Source organism: Mytilus trossulus, chromosome 3 (genome assembly GCF_036588685.1).
Source record: "Mytilus trossulus isolate FHL-02 chromosome 3, PNRI_Mtr1.1.1.hap1, whole genome shotgun sequence".
Classification (NCBI taxonomy): Eukaryota; Metazoa; Mollusca; class Bivalvia; order Mytilida; family Mytilidae; genus Mytilus; species Mytilus trossulus.
The window spans coordinates 18318494-18339301 of NC_086375.1; the positions used below are offsets into that span (position 1 = coordinate 18318494).

Below are 20808 nucleotides of genomic sequence, written 5' to 3' on the forward strand. Positions count from 1 at the left end.
AGTGCACAAAAGCAAAAAAATGGATATAAATTCAAATCAGATATCTAATTAAAGTTCTTTGACTCCATTTATCATATTTATTCCTTGTCAGAGAAACCTATTATTTGTCAAATATTTAGTTACAATCAAAATTCTAACCTGTATCAAGTGCTAATATTTTGTCCATTTTTTCCCTAACTGTTCAGGGTTTGACCTCAGCACTCCTATCTCTGCACTTGGCAAAACAACTTATTTTAACATGCTAAACTAACATTTTGCAATAGGCATATATGTTGTAGGCTGTTTGGGACCTCTTAAGTGTGTTACACTATTAATTATTATAACATTACTTCATGGAAGTTAGATTTTATATTTTTTTATGAATATTTAATTTCAGATACCATCCACAGTGAATATGGTGAAGAATAACCAATACATGTACCATGAATACAGGACATGGAAGACCTCACAAACTTGGGAGTTTTACAAAAAATAGAACATTTAAATTTACAAAGAAGACATTTATTTTGACATTCATAGACTTGGAAAGTAAAGAAATTAGAATGTGAATAAAAATCCTTGGAAATAAAATTTTGAACTTTGAAGAAGATTGATGTTTGTTTTAAGAAAGTTTGAAGAAAAAGGATACATTCAAAACTGTAAAAAGGAAACATTTCGGTATTCTCAATTTATACTCTGGAGATCAATTACTCTTGATATATAATTTAAAAAAGATCCTATAAAAGTAAGGAAATTTGGTTAAATTGCCAATGAGAAAAATATCAAACAGAGTTCACATGATGTGAGCAATTATAGGTCACCATATGTCCTCCAACAATGAAAAAACCCAACTATAAAGTGTGTTGTGAAAAGGTTTGGACATGACAAATTGAGAAACTTAGAGCCTTATTTTATCAAGTTAATACATGAAAGCAAAGTATGAACCAAAGACCAGCACTGAAATACTTCTGATTATTGTTTATTTACTCTTGAATATTCGTGTAGAATGTTTAAAAAGATTTTAAATCAGAGTTATCATCAATATTCAACTTGTTAAACAACAAGTGGCGTACTGTATGACAGAAAGTTCTATGTTAAAATCCTTGTATTTGTATTGCACCAGAAACAAATTGTAGATAGAACACTAGGATACTATATAAGGAAATGTAGATAAAAAGTATCATCACCTTAAAATAAAGAAAAGCATTTTGTCATTGACAGTTCCATCAAAAGTCTCAGCAATACAATGCAACTGTTACATACAAATCAAACTATACTATCATGACTATATACTATAATAAGTGTGTTATATATTCTACAATAAGTGTATTATATACTTAATATATAATATATTATAATGCATAATAATAATATAGGGTTATTGCATGAATATTGGGGAATATTGTCCCGAGTAGAATTTTATATTGCACGAGCTTGCGAGTGCAATATATGTTCTACGAGGGACAATATTCCCCAATATTCATGCAATAACCCTTTTATTGTATAGCAATATAATATTTGAAAGTAAAAATTGGTTTAAACTAATATTTTGTCATTGATGACGTCATGAATTTTGAAGATTTATTGCACTAGTGCAATAATAGAATTTATTGCACGCTAGCTTTTGGTTACTTTCTGTTGGACATATTATATTGCTATACAATAATAGACGTTATACGTCCGTGGTACAAAACATCCGTATTACGGTCGTGGTAATAAACGTCCGTAATACGGACGTGGTACTAAATATCTGTATTACGGACGTTTAACAGACGTTTTACGGATGAAAAGCAACGGACGTAAAACGTCCGTGGTACTATTCGTCCGTAGACGTGCCGTATAATACGGACGTATTACGGATTTTTTACGGACGTAAAACATCCGTAGCTATTTTACCTGTGTAATATGATCTTGAAGTATTAACATTTACAACACATTTTGTGTTACGTTTGATTTCACTATTGGTTGCTTAACGTCTAGTTGCAAGTATTTGATGAATTTTCAGACCGATTATGTGACACGAAGTGCTGTTGATATTCTTTGATATATATAGTAAACTCAATATTGTTCAGGCAAGTAATGCATCCTTGACCATGTCTTCTGTCTTAATCTATAATCAACTACAAATTATAGTTATATAACATGAAGATCCGAATGCAGTTCTCAAACAAAGTTTTATATGCATTTGGTCATCATCCTTTTCTTTGTGTATTGATACATGTCAAAATTGTGCAAATAAAAGCTTTCCAAAATATGTGATATGTAGAAATAAGTATCTGATATATACCGATTCTAATGTTCAAACTGTATAAGTGGTGTAATTTTCCAAACACCATGAATTGACATATATTTTGTATATTGTTAAGTATCAATAGTGTTTATCATATCTACAAGATAGTATTATTGGCTATTGTATGCTAAGATGATGCCAATATAATTGTTTCCATTAGAAACATGTGATGGACAAACTTTGTTTGCAGATGTGTTGTTTTAGTTTGTGATGCTCACTATCACAAAAACAATCTTTCTGTGACCATGTTAAAACAAAAGCCTTCATTTAGAACGTAGTACAAAAACATTTTTACAAATACATTTTTTGAAAATAACATACAAAGAAGAAGGACAAAACTGTAGCTGATGATTATATTGATTGTGGGTAAGTGTGTCAAGTAATCTAGATGACGAGAGATATTGACAGTTGTTCAATGGGCCTACTTATTTCAACTCAATACATATTTAAACAGAATTTACTGCATTACTCTAAGCCATTCATGTAAATTTCCCTTGAAGACAACCTGCTAATCCTGTTGGCCAGATAGTTAGATATTCCTTTTTCATCTAACAGATAAATGAAGACCAAATCTTAATACTTTAAATACCTGCTTTAAACCTTGGTTAAATTTAAAGCGATAATTAGTATAGTAATATTTACAATCCTTCTGGTATAGATACCTGTAACCTTACATGTCAACATTTACCTTCAACATGCACACTGGAATATTGGAGGAGATTTGGAAAATTGAATGCAGAAAGAAAATGTTTAAAACTGAAATTAAAACTAATAGCCATTTAAGTGAGGTCAAATGAAAAACACCCGAGACCTGTCAATACGTATCAGATTAAATCTTGCTTCTCAAATTCACTTAAGTATTAGTATCTAAACGAAAACGAGGCGTATCAATAATCTTTAATGCATACAAAATGTAAAAATAACAATAATAAATAATTACAAAAATATTTCCTTGCCTTTTTGGATGAAACCAATAACTCTAATGCCGAGTATACTATTCCCATCCGACAACATTTCACATAAGTTAAACTCCGTAAAATAAAACAAAAATATCTTCATATAGCGACATGAGACAAAGTTTGAAAAGGTAAACTATGAAATAACAATAAATGAAGTGATGCCCGTGATATAGAACAATATATGATGAGAGAAAGTCCCTGACATAACTTACGATTGATTAACAATGTTCTTCCTGAAGTCCGTAATTGTTCCCGATATTATAAAACAATATCAATAAAATAAGTTGGATACACTTGTGATTGTCTCACTGTCACTTTACGTTAACAATAATTCAGCACTAGGATCAAAGTTTATCAAGTCCATATCACCTGTGAGTAAATCATCAGAACTAAGGAAATCTCCATCCATTGGACTTTGACAATGTTCATCCCCTGAGGAGGAGCTTGTTGATGGCAATGATGCAGCGTCTGAAGCCATATCATCATATGACACAGATCGCGTTGAGGCAGCGTCAGAGTTTCCATCAACATCATTTTCATATCCTAAAGTATGTCGTAAAGCAGATATATAATTGAGAGCTAACCTTAAAGTTGTAATTTTTGTCATTTTTGAGCTTGCTTCGATTGTTGGTAAAACACCTCTGAGTTCAGCAAAACCATCATTGATGTCTACCATTCGAGTTCGTTCGCGTGCATTCGCTGATCTCCGCCGATATTTACTTAGTGGTGGAGGTTTTGATTTTGGTTTTGGTTTCCTGGGTTCTTTACGCAGTCGTTCACTTACAACCCGATTAACTAAAGAACTTCTCCTTAAATTATATTCCACTTGTGCTTTTTCCTCAATTGATTCAATATTCTGAGTTTCATATTTTTTGTCTGTCACTTCGTCTTTTTGTTCATTATGACATTGTTTGCAGTCAAGTTCAGCCTGTGCCATCCTTAATGTCACAAACTTTCACTTAAATATACGCTGTATTTACTTTACTATATAGAGTCTCGTCTACTTAGTATTTAAGATGTCACATTTCGGAGGTATGTTCACTATACCTGAAGCACTGATATATATCGCTATTTAAGGAAGGTTTAAATGGGTCTACCTTTGTCAATTAACACAAAACACCAATGAAAACACACGGTGGATCTTTTCACCACACCTTAAATAGATGGTATTTGTATTTGTAAATATCAATGAACTACTTCAAAATAGACCCATTCATTTGCTCCGTGTAGTAGTAGTACAGATTTCATAGGTATTATTTAATAACTAAAAATTTAAACTCTCGGATACTTTTAAACTATGCTAATGAACATTTTAAACGGTATTAAATATTTGTATATTTTATCTCGGTATTCAACAGTTTTTTTAAATGTCAATATTTATATTATTATATAAATTTTGTTTGTTTCATCAGGAAAATTATGAAAATATTGAAACAGGTCGGAATTTTAGTGTTGCAGTGTTTTTGTTTTACAGTGTATAAAGACTAGTACACGTACCAACAACATAATTATGCTTGTAAACAAAATTGGTTATCTTCAGTGTTTTTATATATACTTTTTTTTCGCTTTTCAAAATATCGTATCTTTTAACAATAGTTTTCTCGTAATGCTAATCATTTTACACAAAGACATTTTGATGATAGTGAGAACATAGTATTAATTAAATCTGCTGTCACGTGCTTTGCTGGGTTTATATAATAAATAAATGTCAGTTGTGGCAACATAAAAGTATGTACCTTAATTATTAGCTTAGCATAGAAACAGTTATGTTTTACGCTTAATAAATTATCCTAACATACAAATAAAAGATTTCACTAAATACGTTCTACACCATGACTAATTCACATGTTTATTTCTGAGGAAAACGACATTTTTACTTTTATTTGGATACCCAAAAGATCTGTCAGACTATTCTACTAAAGAAATAACAACGGTTTAGTATTACTTGTAATCCTCGTACACTGCATGCTGCTTTATTCATTCTAATCATAGATGCCACTATATTTGGGTTAAACTTTTTATGGGAAAATCATTGGTTCGAGTTCTGTTTTCAGCTAATCAACACAACAATTTGAAGGAGCATATGTATAATTTGTGTTTTTTTTAGATAAGAAAAACAAATTTGATAAATATTGAAACTCTATTCAAGATAACCAGTACTTTCACATTTTGCTTCAAAGTCTTAGGTCATTGTTAACTTGATTGATAGAATTTTAAGGCATCTTTCTTTGCCATTTTCTTTTCGAACAATTTTGTATATTCTTTCAAGTATGAAACTTATATGTTCGACGAAAACCGCCGAAGATAAACAAACGGTTCTTGCAAATAACCGGGACGACTTATACTATTACAACGTTAACCATCAAATCTTTATCTTAAAACACAGTTTTGAGTATATAGGTAAAATCTGCTACAGTTATGCAATAAGTTTGGTAATGGTAGATGATAACTTTTCTTGAATATTTTGTCTTGTATAGTTAGAATCGTACGGAACCCGGTTAGTGTCAGGGTGTTATTTGAATTTTAAGTCAATATAACGACTTAGCTTACTTTTTATAACGACTTAAATTATCTAACTCGTTATAACACCTTGCCTAACTCGTTACAAAGACTAAGCTAACTCGTTCAATCAACTATGCTAACTCGTTTAATTGTAAAACGACTTGGCTAACTCGTTTTCAAAACGACTTAGTGACGACTTTCTGTTGTTTTCTACTCTTTGGTCGGGTTGTTGTCTCTTGGACACATTCCCCTTTTCCATTCTCTATTTAATGACCCCTCTTTAATTTATAACAATCCAATTGTGTTTGTATAAAAAAAGATGCAGTTTTCTAAAAATTTGACGTTTTTTATTGCAAATTCTTAGAAATTCATTATTATAGATTAAGATCTTGATCTACATAACTTTTATATCGAACATACGTATGCCAGATAAATTCTAAGAAAATGTCCACCAAAATTATTTTAATTTTGAATACAATTTATTGTCATATATTTTTGAACGTTATTAAATGTATAAGCATATATTCATATTTTAATTCTTGATCAATATGATAGGGAATTCAAGTTTCATTTTCTATTTAAAAGTTACCAGTGATTGACAAGTGTAAAGATATATAAAATCAAATAGTTTTTGTATTGTGTTTATTGTTATTTTCTGTTTCTAAATATATGTTACATTGCAACCACTGGGTTGATATCACTGATGTGTATAGTGGATAGGTACACAATAATCCATGGCGCATGTGCTTTACTACAGTTAGGCAATAAGTTTGGTAATGGTAGATGATAACTTTTCTTGAATATTTTGTCTTGATGATCAACATAATGATAACTGGTTTTTAAATGTCTATCATGCATGCTTTTATAAATACTACCCTTTACAGATAGTACAGATGGTTGTCTAGTTTTGCGTAGAAGCCCCTTAAATGTTAGACAACTTATTGAGACTGGTTATACACTGTTAATACCATACGTGTCATGACGTTACTATCAATCAAAGGTTAAATGCCATGTAAATGCAGCATTATTAAAAAATCGACCAAGTACAAGATCAAAAATTAAATATTTGTTAGCCTTATGTAAACAATTCAAACATTTGTAAACTACTTTTATCAGGTAATTGTTACTTTTCGAACAAAAAAGAACGGGAAAACTGCAGCTTTAAGTTATTCAAATATGTATTTAGTTTGTACTAAACATTTAATTTAATTTTAACAGTTATTTAAAATAGATAGTCCTGATAATAAAAGAAACCATACGGAAAGCTTCAAAATTCAGTAACAGTTTAATATTTTGTTTTAATCAAAACCAGTAAAGAAGTTGGTCGAAGTTATCATAGTTCTAGTGTATTTTCGCTTTTAAGACTATCATCGTGTAATGTGTTTTCGTACTAATAACAATTTTCACTGCTTACGGTTTTTACTGTTGAGTTTTTATTTAGGTGTTTACTCAAATTTAAAAAGCATGTCCTGTAGATTGATTTTAGGTATCTAGTTTTTTTGTCAATGATTTCTACGATTTTTTACTGTTTCCGATTACTTTGCGATTTTTGTATGTCAAAAAAACGGCGTCATATGTTTTCGTATGAAATAAAAACTGGATCAGTACACGGACAGGAAATGACTACAAAATCCGGAAATAATTTTTTTCTAATGTCGTGGTTCAGGTGATCGGTTGAATCATAAAAAAAGTTATTAAATACTTTTCAGTACTAAAAATTACTAGTAAATAGTGTAAGGTTGGTGTTTCGTGTGATGAAATTTTTAGATTTTGATTAATTTCAGATTGGCACCTGGTTTGTACAAAATACATTATTTTTTCTAAAATAAAATGCAGTTTTCAAAATTTATGATTAAATATAAAAAGTTAAGACTGTTTTCATCTCCATGTATCAAGGATGTATAAAAAAAAATTGTCAATGAAATTTTGAATAGTTAGATTTTGAACAACCATTTTATATAAGAACCCTGCTAATTTTAACTCGATGGTTTGTAATTAAAACGGCCAAAAAAACACATGACAGTCATATGTCTTGAAGATCCGGTGTCTGACTTGCAAAAAACATATCTGGACTTTATTTTAACCCTTCAGAATTTTTTTCCACAACTATTCTAGTGATGCGTATTTTTGACATTAAATAAAAATGGCTAAATAGGTCAGTTTTATTTAATTTGTTCTAACGTCTTTAAAAAGCGACGTTGAATATGTTTTAAATATATCAAGTTGTAGTGGTGTTGTTGTTCTAAATATAGAAACAGAAAAACATGCCACAATGTACGCGTATGCAGTCGAAACCGACGAAACGTGGTTGATACGAAAACATATGACATACGAAAACATATGACACGACGATAATACTTTTTTCAAGTCACCTTGCCAAATGTCCAATGAATGTTCTATTTTATCTAAAGTTGGTAGTAATAATCTATGTAAAAACTCTACAAACAATTATGATAGGAACACAAGGGGCAATCAGTGGCTCTAATGAGATTACAGTTAAAAATGTTTAAATACTGGATTGACGAATGTTAGACCATACTAGCGATCCTCATTTGATGTTGATTGCCTACTACAAGTAGTGGCAAATATGGTGGCACGCCGGTCAAAATTAGAACGGGCAACCTGATGCATCGTGTAGAGAGAGTGCAACGTTCCCTCCACATTCAGAAGCCTAGCAAAAAATCATTGATGGGTCCATAGATGTCATGTTACAAGTCTAAATGTTTGTCTTTTTTTCCAATTTACCTTCGTTTTCCAGTGACATTCGAATAGCCCTCCCATATTTCCGGTCGACCACCTATTACAGAACCTGCCTTTTGTAGTCATACAGCTGGGTTACTTTTAGTGTTGATTCGACAGTCGAAAGACGGCTGGTATGATGCTTTTTGTCCGCAAATTGCTTTATGCTTTTCAAGGTCATGTTTTTCTCTGACTTTCTATAACGCCTAGCTGTCAGATAACTGCGAGTACTCTCAGATCTGTTCCTAGTGTCTTTTTGTTGTCGGGATGTACAAGTACCCGGCCACGTCCACTTGTATTTTTATTCATCTGATGAGTAAAGCCTTTTTCAACTGACTTTAATAGTTCGTTCTTATGTTGTACTGTAATACCACTGTCCCAGGTTAGGGGGGGGGTAGGATCCCGCTAACATTTTTAACCCCGCCACATTATTTATGTATGTGCCTGTCCCAAGTCAGGAGCCTGTTGTTCAGTAGTTCAGTGGTTGTCGTTTGTTTATGTGATACATATTGTTTTTCGTTTATTTTTTATATATATAAGACCGTTAGTTTTCTCGTTTTAATTCTTTTACATTGTCATATCGGGACCTTTTATAGCTGACTATGCGGTATGGGCTTTGCTCAATGTTGAAGGCCGTATGGTGACCTATAGTTGTTAATGTCTGTGTCATTTTGGTCTCTTGTGGACAGTTGTCTCATTGGCTATCATACCGATTTTCTTTTTTATGTCATGTCCGGTTTTGCTTTTTGTCCGATAAATTTGCTTTTTTGTCCGACACTTTTGCTTTTTGTCCAATGCTTTTTTTTGTTCGTTTAGCTTTTTGACTCAAGCTAAAAAAAATAAAAGAACAAAAATGAAATACTATTTAGACATCTTAAGATTGAAAAACACTAAACGCACCATAAACTTGGGCAAATAAAAATCGTCAAAAGAGAGAGTTGGTGAGAAATTGTAGCCACAGTATAACGAATTAAATGGATTTTATGGAGATGACATTACTTGTGTCTAATCTAGTTATTATCATCATAAGAATAAAAAAAACAAAATCCAACTTTTGTGAATCTGGCCAAAAAATTGTTGATTATTTTTCAATTGAATAAACATGTAAAATTCAAAATAAGACTTGTAGTGTTGACATCCGTAATTGTGGACCAAACAATCGCTTTGCAAATCATTAAAATCCGGGTAGGTATACTTCTTTCCCTGTCAGTTGACCTCGGGTCAATTATTACTTACATTCATTATTTAATGGAAAGACAGTGTGATATATATTCATTGTTTAATATTTTCTGGCAAATAAAACAAGGAACTGTTATACCTGTTTACAGATAAACCTAGAGATATATGTTTTGATAATCGTTTAAGTAACACCTCTTATCCCATGTCTAGGATTTACACTGACCATAAATAATGAATCTTCAACAATAGAATTATTCATCCTCATATAAAACGTATTACGTCTTAATCCGCTAAAAAGACTACTGCGTGATATATTATAATCTCAGAATATCCCATGGTGTGTAAATAAGATGTTCAAATACTACTAATTTATAAATCCTGAACTCAAGATCACATAAGATACAAGGAGCTATACAATACTTTAATAAGAGGAAGGACTTTGGATAGTGACTTTACTTGCAGCATAGAGAATTTACTAGGATAAAAAAAAAGTCCCACTTTATTGCTGTTTTGTGGCTTAAAATTACCCCTTTCTTTTTTATCTGAACAATCGATAGTTATCTACTGTTTTCTTTTAACAATCATTCATCATATCTCAAAATAAATACATCACAAGTTGAAATATCTTTGACGTACATATTTCTCAAGTTCACATGTAGAAGTAACATGACGGGTAACTTCTTGAGATAATAACTGGACTAGTAGAATGCGAAACATACTTTTTCATCTCAGAGAAATATGTAACTAGACAACTAAACTTATCTCAGCATTTAGTCTTTAGATATTTGTGTTTCTGTGTGTTGCTTTCGTGTTTTAGAAACGAAGGTGTCACTGTTACCTTTCGACTAGAAAAGACCAAGTGGCTGTTCTGTAGATATTCCTAAATCCTTGTTTGAATACATTATTTGCAAATTAGTACATCATTAGGTGTTTGCTATTAACTTCACACATATCATTGAAAAACTACTAAATTTCATTACCGAAACTAAGTAAGACAGTATACAAACTTTTGGCATTTAATTGGGTAAATTATTTAATTTCAAGTACCATTCAAATTTGTTCATTTTTTACATATTGAGAAACGATACTTAATATTTGTGGTGATCTTGGTGTATAATATATGTTTATTCTATCTCATCACGCACTATGAACTCTTGATGTGTCAAGATGTTGACAAAAAACATAGCTTTACTAGACATCTATATTAACCTAATAAAGATATTTGATCTCTATCTGAAATTCATATTAGGTTTCGATTTAAATCTACATTTGTTTTCCAGACAGAGTTATAAGAATATGTGGTCTGCTTAAATATGGCCAACGCTTTTATTTTTCATTTTATCAGAAAATCTAATATTATTTATAAAAAAAAAAGTTTACATATTCTAATATGGTATGATGAATATATATGATGAAGAATTGTCTCATGTAGAAAAGAAGCTATAGCATAAATAAAATAAGAAAAAATGAAACATAGATAACATAAGATGACTGGTTGATTAGTTTCTCACGCAAAACGTGCTCTGGCTTTGCGCTCAAATAAATGTCAAGCACGATTAACATACTTAGTACACAGCCTCAAAAATTCGACCAATCAAAATACTTGGTTTGGCGTTTTTTAAGTAATCCAAGTACTGAGTAAAGTTTTCTGACCGAACGTCCCGATTTCAAGCGTATATGACGAGGGCTATCCTAGAAAAAAGGCTTAATCTCGAGCGTATCTGACGAGGGCTATCATAGAAACACGACTTAATCTCGAGCGTATCTGACGAGGGCTATCCTAGAAACACGACGTAATCTCGAGCGTATCTAACGAGGGCTATCCTAGAAACACGGCTTAATCTCGAGCGTATCTGACGAGGGCTATCCTAGAAACACGGATTAATCTCGAGCGTATCTGACGAGGGCTATCCTAGAAACAATGCTTCATCTCGAGCGTATCTGACGAGGGCTATCCTAGAAACACGGCTTAATCTCGAGCGTATCTGACGAGGGCTATCCTAGAAACACGGATTAATCTCGAGCGTATCTGACGAGGGCTATCCTAGAAACACAACTTAATCTCGAGCGTATCTGACGAGGGCTATCCTAGAAACACGACTCAATCTGAAGCGTATCTGACGAGGGCTATCCTAGAAACACGGCTTAATCTCGAGCATATCTGACGAGGGCTATCCTAGAAACACGGCTTAATCTCGAGCGTATCTGACGAGAGCTATCCTAGAAACACGGATTAACCTCGAGCGTATCTGACGAGGGCTATCCTAGAAACACGGCTTAATCTCGAGCGTATCTGACGAGGGCTATCATAGAAACACAGCTTAATCTCGAGCGTATCTGACGAGGGCTATCATAGAAACACGGCTTAATCTCGAGCGTACCTGACGAGGGCTCTTCTAGAAACACGTCTTAATCTCGAGCGTATCTTATGAGAGTTTATAATATTATAGAAACACGGGTCGTGGTCTCGACTCCTATCGTTAGTCACATTGTATGTCGTATACCTGACACCATTACTGCACTTAATAATGGTACCAGACGGTATTTCTTAATTCACGAGTGTTCTTTTTTTTAAATCGGAGTCATCAATTTCAAACTGCTGATTAAAGACACTGAAGAATAATTGCTTCTAATTGATGTAAATCGGTGACCTACCAAATCATACTTATTACCGGGTTTGTACTAACATAAGCAACACGACGGGTGCTATATGTGGAACAGGATCAGCTTCCGCTACCGGAGCACATGAAATCTGATCCCCGGTTTTTGACAGGGTTCGTGTTCTAAATAGACTGTTGTTTGTCTTCTAGTCGTTTTCCGTTTTTTTATATTGCTTTGTCAGTTTCTTATTGAGTTTTGCTATTGTTACATCCGCTTCTCTTCTGTAATTATTTAAATATTGATAAAACTATACTATTTATTATTATTATTGTAATTATCCCACTGCCTTAATACTGATGAAATTTCAAAAGTGCTACAATGTAACCTTTGTAAATTTTGTCACAAAAATAAACTTTTATCACTTCATCTTGGACATCCTTGAACAAGGACTTTCTGGCGTTTGCATCTTACGATTTTTATCCGATAATACCAAGGCATAAACATGTACTGAAAAATGTTTTTACATTAAATTAAGTGCACCAATAAAACACATATATTACAGTCAGTTAAGACTAGAATATTTTTGAGTTTCACTTCGTTGACTTATTGATAATTGATCGTAATGCTCATAAGATATTTCTTGGGTCATAAATTTTGGAATCTTTGTTTATTTCAAAAGGAACTTTGATCATCATTTTTATCATTAAAATCAAATAAAGTTTACTTTGACAGTTTCAAATGATAAAATAACTTGAAAAGTAATAAAGAATTTTTATTGGATGTAATTCCCCTTTCCAGATTACTCCTTTTTCATTTTAAAATATTCCACTGCGCAATAAGTGCAATGGTAATAATCATCATTGCTGCTTATGTTCACAGGTCAGAGCCTAAAACCAATTATATTTGACACAAACATTGCATAAAGTTCTCGCATCAATAATAGCCAATATCATACGATTTTTTGTGTGACCTCAACTATTTAAAACATAAATTCAGTGCAAACCCTGCAAAACCTGTTAATTAAGAATTGAATGCTTCGGTTTTTTAAAATTTCTATGAAGATAGGAAGTGCTTCATACTAAGGCTTCGTATTAAAAATGTGCACACGATCAACGCTTTTACAACCCTATAAAATTATAAAAAGAAGCATTCAATTCTTATAAATACATGTCATTACACTTGTGACCATGCAAATTAGGCCAAGCTTTTCGTTTGCTTTTCAATGCATTATTTTAACATTGTCATGGATAGTACGTGTAATCATACATGTTGTATTTTATACGAAAATAAAATATGATCTTGAAGTGCCTCGCGATTGATGTCAGCCAATCAAAGTTACATATGTGTTTGAAACATAAATGTTAAGTTAACTATTTATAAATGATGATTGAATCGTCCTTCCAATAATATCAAGTTTAAATGTACTGGGTTTCTCAATTTTTGACATTAACTTATTCTAGTATGAAGGTGTATAAGGTAAGAAGGCTTCGTGTAGAGTATCATCACGACTTGCATGTGACCTTGAATTCGTCTTAATCGTTTAAACGCATTTTCCCCAGATGTATGTATCTTAGGTACGTTATTACATGCAGAAGCAGACTGTTGTAGTGGCAAACACAATTCGAACCTGGTTTTCAAAGTATGTTCTGCTTTATTTTATTTATTTAAAACCGACCACTTTTTGGTTTCAGTACAAAAATATGCTATACTATAAAAACTGTGGGTTGCTCGATGTAGTTTGTCTTCCATTTGTTCGGAGGAGTTGATATAAGAAGTGTATGTGGTTAGCTGTAATGGTCAGTATTTTTTGTGTTTCATTTTATCTTTCCTTATATACTATTATTATCTTGGCTGCTACTAATTATCATTTGTTCAAATATCAAGATTTGACACAATAATTGAAACTTGTATCGCAAGACCAAGACATCAACACTGCCTGCATATGTTGGAAAAACGCTGTCAACATCAACACACCAAATACACCCAATGATAATATTTGAGGTTGAAGTCATCTAGAATGTGGTTTTACTGTCAGAAGTGTCTGATTGCTATAGGATATATGGTATCTTTGTTATATCGCTCCTTTACCTTCTATAAAGTTCCAGGAATCATATCATAATTAGGCTGTTTTCAATCTAAATTCTTTCTCACGAACTTTGTACATATGCAACTTTTGCTAGATGCATTCTGAATAATTAAAATTTTAGAACCATTGGATATCTTTTCTGATGTATATGTTACAGTAAATAGGTGAAATTAGGAATTACATGTAATTACTAAAATTTAGGAATTACAGGTACTTCCCGATGCACTTAGTTAATACAAGTAATTCCTGAAACGGCCCAGTTATTACCAGTAATTACTAACTTTAAAATGAGTTTTTACACCTATTTACTGACTGCTAAAACAATGTAGTATTATGGTCAGATGATCAAAAGTTATGGTAATACTAACTAGATGATCAGTAAGTACTCTTAGAATATTGAATGGTTGATTTGTATTCAAAATATCTTGAATAATTATGGACTTTCAAATATTTGGTTAAATCTGAGTAACTTTAGTTTTAATCCAAAATGGTTAAAGTTGAGCATTATACAGATAATTTTTGACCAATTTCAGCAGACATGGAAATCAGAAATGGAAAATTCTCCCAAAGCATTATGTTTTAACTTTTTTCAAAACAACTTTGAGTTTGAAGAATATTTAGACTTATTACCTTATAATTTAATTTTAACGGGTCTTCTGATTGGCTGACGTTATTTTGTTATGAGCCCATAGACATAATTTAGTCATGTTACCGTGACGTCATCAACGTTTTTTCATGGTTTTCTACGGTTAAATATGGTATTTACAATTAAATTATAAGAAATGACTGTAATATTTTTTCTGTCTATTCGAAATAACATAAAAAAAAATGTGGTGCACACTGTTACGCTACGCTCGTTATTCAGTATGCACCAAATTTTTTATGTTATTTCTTCATAGACAGAAAAAATATTACAGTCATTCCTTAAATAAAGATCAGATAACATTGTGAAGGTAAAGAAAAGGAATGAACTGTTATGTGCATTAGCTTCTAGATATAAAAAAAAGTTATATATATATTTTTTTTGTTGTTAAATCATTAATAAAAATGATATAGTGAAATTATAATTCACTGTTAGTAGCCAATCCAGTTCTATAATTAGCTGAGAAACAAGGTTGATGAGTTGTGCACTTGCGAGTGAATATTTGGACCTCATTGAATACGTATTCATGTGACCTTCAATTCAACCCCTAGCTGAAGATGGGTTATCGATGTATTAAGCTATTAAAATTGTAAGGGTTTTGCAGAACAAACAGTCTCGACTACTTTTGCTATTAATCGCAGGCTCAACAAAAATGAGGAAAAAATATTAAAATTTTCCTCTATATACTATCTTTAACTAGTACTATAAGAAACTTCTGTCAAAATTGGGTAAAAATCCAGGATGGTTTATAAAATCTAATGTTTTAAAAACTTAAACTTCAGAGTGTATGCAATGTTAACTGGGAAAAAACTAGTCCATTTATCCTGATTATAAGTGATATAGGAAAAAAAAGATTTTTTTTTACAAGCTTTACTTTCGGATATTATCTTATGATCATAAACATTTAGCTTCTGTCCAAGTTTGATAGAAATCCAAGATATTTGGAGAAAGTTATTTGAAAGTTTTAAACCACAGTGCTTGATTGAGATTTTAGTTTAACAAAATTATGAAAATCAATTTTGGAATGATATCATTGTCTTGCATGCATACATTTACAGAATTTCAAGACATATAAAACAACCATTTTCCAGTTTCAATTCATAAACAGTAAAGAGTATGCACTTTTGATGTGCCTTATATTCCTACATCCTCAAGTAAGCTCCCTTAAAATCCCTACCCCTTTACTTTCTTATTTTGAATCTTGAGTTATGTTTTTAATTTTAAAACAAAAAATCCAAGTTAGTAAATAGCTGTAAAAATGACAAAAAAAATCAGTAATTACCAGTAATCACTGAAACAACTAGTAAATACAGGTAATTACTAAATTGTCTTGTAATTACAGGTATTAACTGAAATGTTTAGTAATTACGTGTAATTCCTAATTTCACCTATTTACTGTAACATATATATGATGGGGTGCATCTGTGTATAGCATTTTAATAAATTGTCACCTCACGACTCTATCAAAAAGCAATACTGGATTTGAACTCTTCACGTCCCAGTGATTCACTACAGAAGCAAAACTGAGCTAAGACCTTTCAGCCCAGTACCAGCACATTGGTGGTATGTAGAACACACGGAGTCTTCATTTTTTAGCATTTCATATCAACTGTAACAGTTGTTCTTTGTCCTTTAAAAATCGATTTGTTATTGGTCTGGACGAAAGGGTAACATTCAAAAAAAATTGTCACCCGCTCAGCAATGTGATAGAGTAAATTTACACCCTCGTATTAGCCAATCAAAATATGGTATTTTAACGTGAAGTTTAATAATACTCGATATTTGCTTGACAAAAACTTGATCTGCACATTTTATGCACACAATATTAGTCAGGTGAGCAAATTTTCACCTTTTCCCTGAAAACTAACTACTGTGCATCCACATTTATAATGGCTTTTCCTTTTTTTAGTTATTTAGGTCTGATTTTAGACTCCAAGCTTTACCAGATTCAAAATGATCACCACAAATTTGAAAACATAAAAAAACAGGATGGACAGAACTCAGAGACAATTAAAAAATATCAAAAAAGTAACAAACAATAGCATAGCAAAATGAAATAATAAACTATGAAATTGCAAACATTAAACTAACACACTCAAAGATGTATCTTTTCACAAAATATAACTAAAATATAAGACCAAAAACCTCCAAATCAATGTTAACTAGAGCAGATAAAAAATTATGAACTGCAAAAATTATGTTGGTTATAAAACCAGCATGCAGAGAAACTATAGTGTGTAAAGGAAGTTTTTATTCATAAATGACAATAGATACTGATGTTTAAAGGGTACATTTTATTTAGAAATAACAATATATGGTATTATGGCCTGTCATTCCATGAATACAAACTCAAAAAGGAAAAGTTAATCAATCAAGTTAAGGGTTATATGCTATATTTTATTCTAAAAAATGATTATTTTGTAATATATGGTGCTATTGCTTTTTAATAGCATACCATGGGAAAACGTTTTTTATTACCTTCTTTATAAAATGCAAATTTTCTTAAAAATATGTGCATTTCATAAAGAATTAATTAAAACCGACTGTGTTATAGGGTTAATTTAAATGTAACCCACGTCCAAGTAATTTGGAACGACACCAAATTTTAGTCGAAATTTAAACAAATTGTGTCACAGGAATTACAAAACTTTATACATTTTTCTCATACAAACCATAAAACATGTTTAATTGAGTATAACATCAGAAATGCAAGCCAAAAATTTCATTCACAAAAATGAAATACGATGAAAATCAAAGCAATTGGGCATACTTTTATTTATTACTTTTGAATAAATACAGAAAGAAACGAACATTAAGAAAATATGTTTAATAATTTTTTTTATAAATATGTCGTTCTGAAATATGCATAACATAGTAAAAAAAAAGCTAATAAGAAAAAACCAAAATGACAGACACTATTTAATCAAAGTACCGAAGAACTCCGATGATCCCAAAATTTGATTGCTGCATGGCGAATAAATCATACAAAATTCAATATATAGACTGTTAGTATCACAGTTACCTATCACATCTACTTGTAAGTATCACAGTCACCTATCACAGCACCTTGTAAGTATAACAGTAGCCTATCATGCACATTGATATGAAAGTATCACAGTTACTTATCACATCTAGTTGTAAGTATCACAGTCACCTACCACAGCACCTTGTAAGCATAACAGTAGCCTATCATGCACATTGACATGAAAGTATCACAGTTACTTATCACATCTACTTGTAAGTATCACAGTAGCCTATCACATCTACTGGAACGTATCACATTTACCTATCACATTAACATGAAAGTGTCACAGTAACCTATCACATCTTCTTGTAAGTATCACCGTAGCCTTTCAAATCTACTCACTTGTAAGTATTACAGTAGGCATTCACATCTACTTGTAAGTATCACAGTAGCCTATCACATCTACTTGTAAGTACTTGTAAGTATCAAAGTAGCCTATCACGTTAACATATCACATATACTTGTACGTATCACAATAGCCTATCACATCTACTTGTAAGTATCACCTTAACCTATCACATGTACTTGTTAGTATCACAGTTTCCTATCACATCAACTTGTAAGTATCACAGTAGCCTATCACATCTACATGTAAGTATCACAGTAGCCTATCACATCTACTTGTAAGTATCACAGTAGCTTTTCACATATAATTGTAACTACTAGTATCACTTTAAGATATCACAAATAAATACTTCATCCGAATTTGTAACATCATTGTAATCAGTTAAAATAATAGCACTTGTGACTGCTATAAACTGTCCGATCTACTTGCATAGTTCAATATACAAATGTATGTGTAATAGTTTTTTTATTAAAATAAAATCTTAGGTAATTCAAAATTTTAGTAATGCAACCATATTAAAAAAAAAATATTTTGAGAGATAAAATTTAGTATAACTTTTAATTTTGAGTAAATACACGATAAGAATTACTTTTTAGCCTACTTTTTATCATTCTAATCTCGAGAATCTATCTCTATCTGGACATTTATAAAATCTATTTAAGTTCACTTTATTTTTAACATCATGTGATTGATATTTGATAAGATTTTAAAGATACTTATTTTCTCTTGTACATATGCAATTAATATTTATTGTGTCCGAGACTATCTTTTAAACTTGATATATGTTTGCAGTAGGATTCACATTTTTATTCATAGATGATATATTATGATAAATATTTGTTTACTCTCTTGTCTATTTTTCCACAAAAAACGATAAATGTTTTTGTTCACTGTAACAACAGGATGTGTTTTTATTATTTTCATGGGTGACAGAATTACATTTTATTAAACTAGAAGACGAAAAACACATTAAACCACGGGTATACACCTATAATGATTGTTCAATGCCCGGATAAATAAGGTTTTATTTTCTTCTGATTCGGTCTGTCTACGCTTCAAACTTGTCTGATACGACAAGCAAGATCTGATAGAAATTTATATGAAATTTAATTTGAAGTTAGTCACCCGAATGAAGCAATCTTATGGCGATTTAGTGATGCAGCTGGGAACAAGAATAGATCTGATCATAGTAAATAATATGGGATGTAGTAAAGACAACATTAACGTCACCACTTGGGTGTCAAAACATCCTTCTAGATCAACCTCTCTTTAATCTGCATAGAATATTAATTATGAGCTATTTCACTGATAGATATGAGGAGATAAATCAATAATATGTAATTGGTTTCTTCAAAACTAATATGAATTTCCATTGAAATACTGATGTTTATCTAGACAATTCTTGTATACAGCAAAACAAAATTCAATTTGAACAGTTCGTAAAGGTTAAAAAAACTCACAAACAAGTCCTCATTTCATTATCTCAATTATAAAAAATTATAATAAACGATAATCATTAGTGTATCTGTGATTGAAAATGATGCATAACAGAGAACAATAAACAAAACAAATAAAAACCTGAAGGTCATCGCATTATAGTAATGCTACATACGACTTAAAAAGTCTAAAATATATTGATTGAGTTTCAAGTAAACGACGAAAATATAAGCAACCAATGTTTTTCCTATCAAAAAACAGCCATGATAAACCCTTCTGGAGGGTCCAATGAAAGGGGATCGGTTCTGAAAGTTTAAACCCCCACTTTTTTAGGATCAATGCATTTGCATTTGAACATATGGTTGGATTGGAATTATGACAATAGTCTTTAAGTGAATATAAACAGATATAGATTTTCCCAAATATTGCCGTTTCAAACCAAGTTTTTATGCAGTTTAAATCAGTTTAAACCAGTTCTCAATTGCTGATTTAAAAAAAAAGGTTTTAAGAAAATAACTGCACAAATACTTTTCAGATTATAACTGCATAAAAACTTTTTGGACATGTTCTGGCATTAATTTTGCAAGAAATTTTTTCCACATACTGTATACCGGCAAAAGGATATCAAGTTGCTTTCACTTTGTATATTCTTTCAAATATTCAATTTGATTATGTATAGATTCAAGTGATCCTACCAGAACATTTATCAGCAGTGGTAATTGCGAGTAGTATCCGTGTAAATAGCAACAGATACTGCTTGCAATTACAACTGACATCCGCCAACACGTAAAGCAGACTTATATACAACTAGTCAGTATATCCATAGAGACCGATTTGAGCTGAAAAATATAAGTCGAATTATCCCAACAACTGGTTTTAACATAAATGTGTTTATTTCCTATGCAAGGACCCTATGAGTGAATCAATATTACCAAACTATGCAATCGTTAATGACCTAACAACATCTTGCTTTGAATCCTTGATGAAGGTTGAATTATAAGCACGTCTTGCGGACACCAAAT

General features: G+C 31.4%; 2 protein-coding genes across 2 annotated transcripts in view; one reads left to right on the forward strand and one right to left on the reverse strand.

Moving 5' to 3' along the window:
• LOC134710313 (protein stum homolog) overlaps nucleotides 1-20808 on the forward strand; it is a 338001-nt gene that overhangs the window by 210254 nt on the left and 106939 nt on the right. The window lies entirely within an intron of this gene.
• Nucleotides 3155-4294, reverse strand: LOC134710307 (neurogenin-1-like). The gene has a single exon (XM_063570613.1). It carries the CDS (start codon nucleotides 4163-4165, stop codon nucleotides 3545-3547), a length of 621 nt encoding a protein of 206 aa, XP_063426683.1. The 5' UTR covers nucleotides 4166-4294; the 3' UTR covers nucleotides 3155-3544.

What these genes read in the sequence shown, in the direction of transcription:
- LOC134710307 (XM_063570613.1), bottom strand. Translation starts at nt 4,165, where the DNA reads ATGGCACAGGCTGAACTTGACTGCAAACAATGTCATAATGAACAAAAA.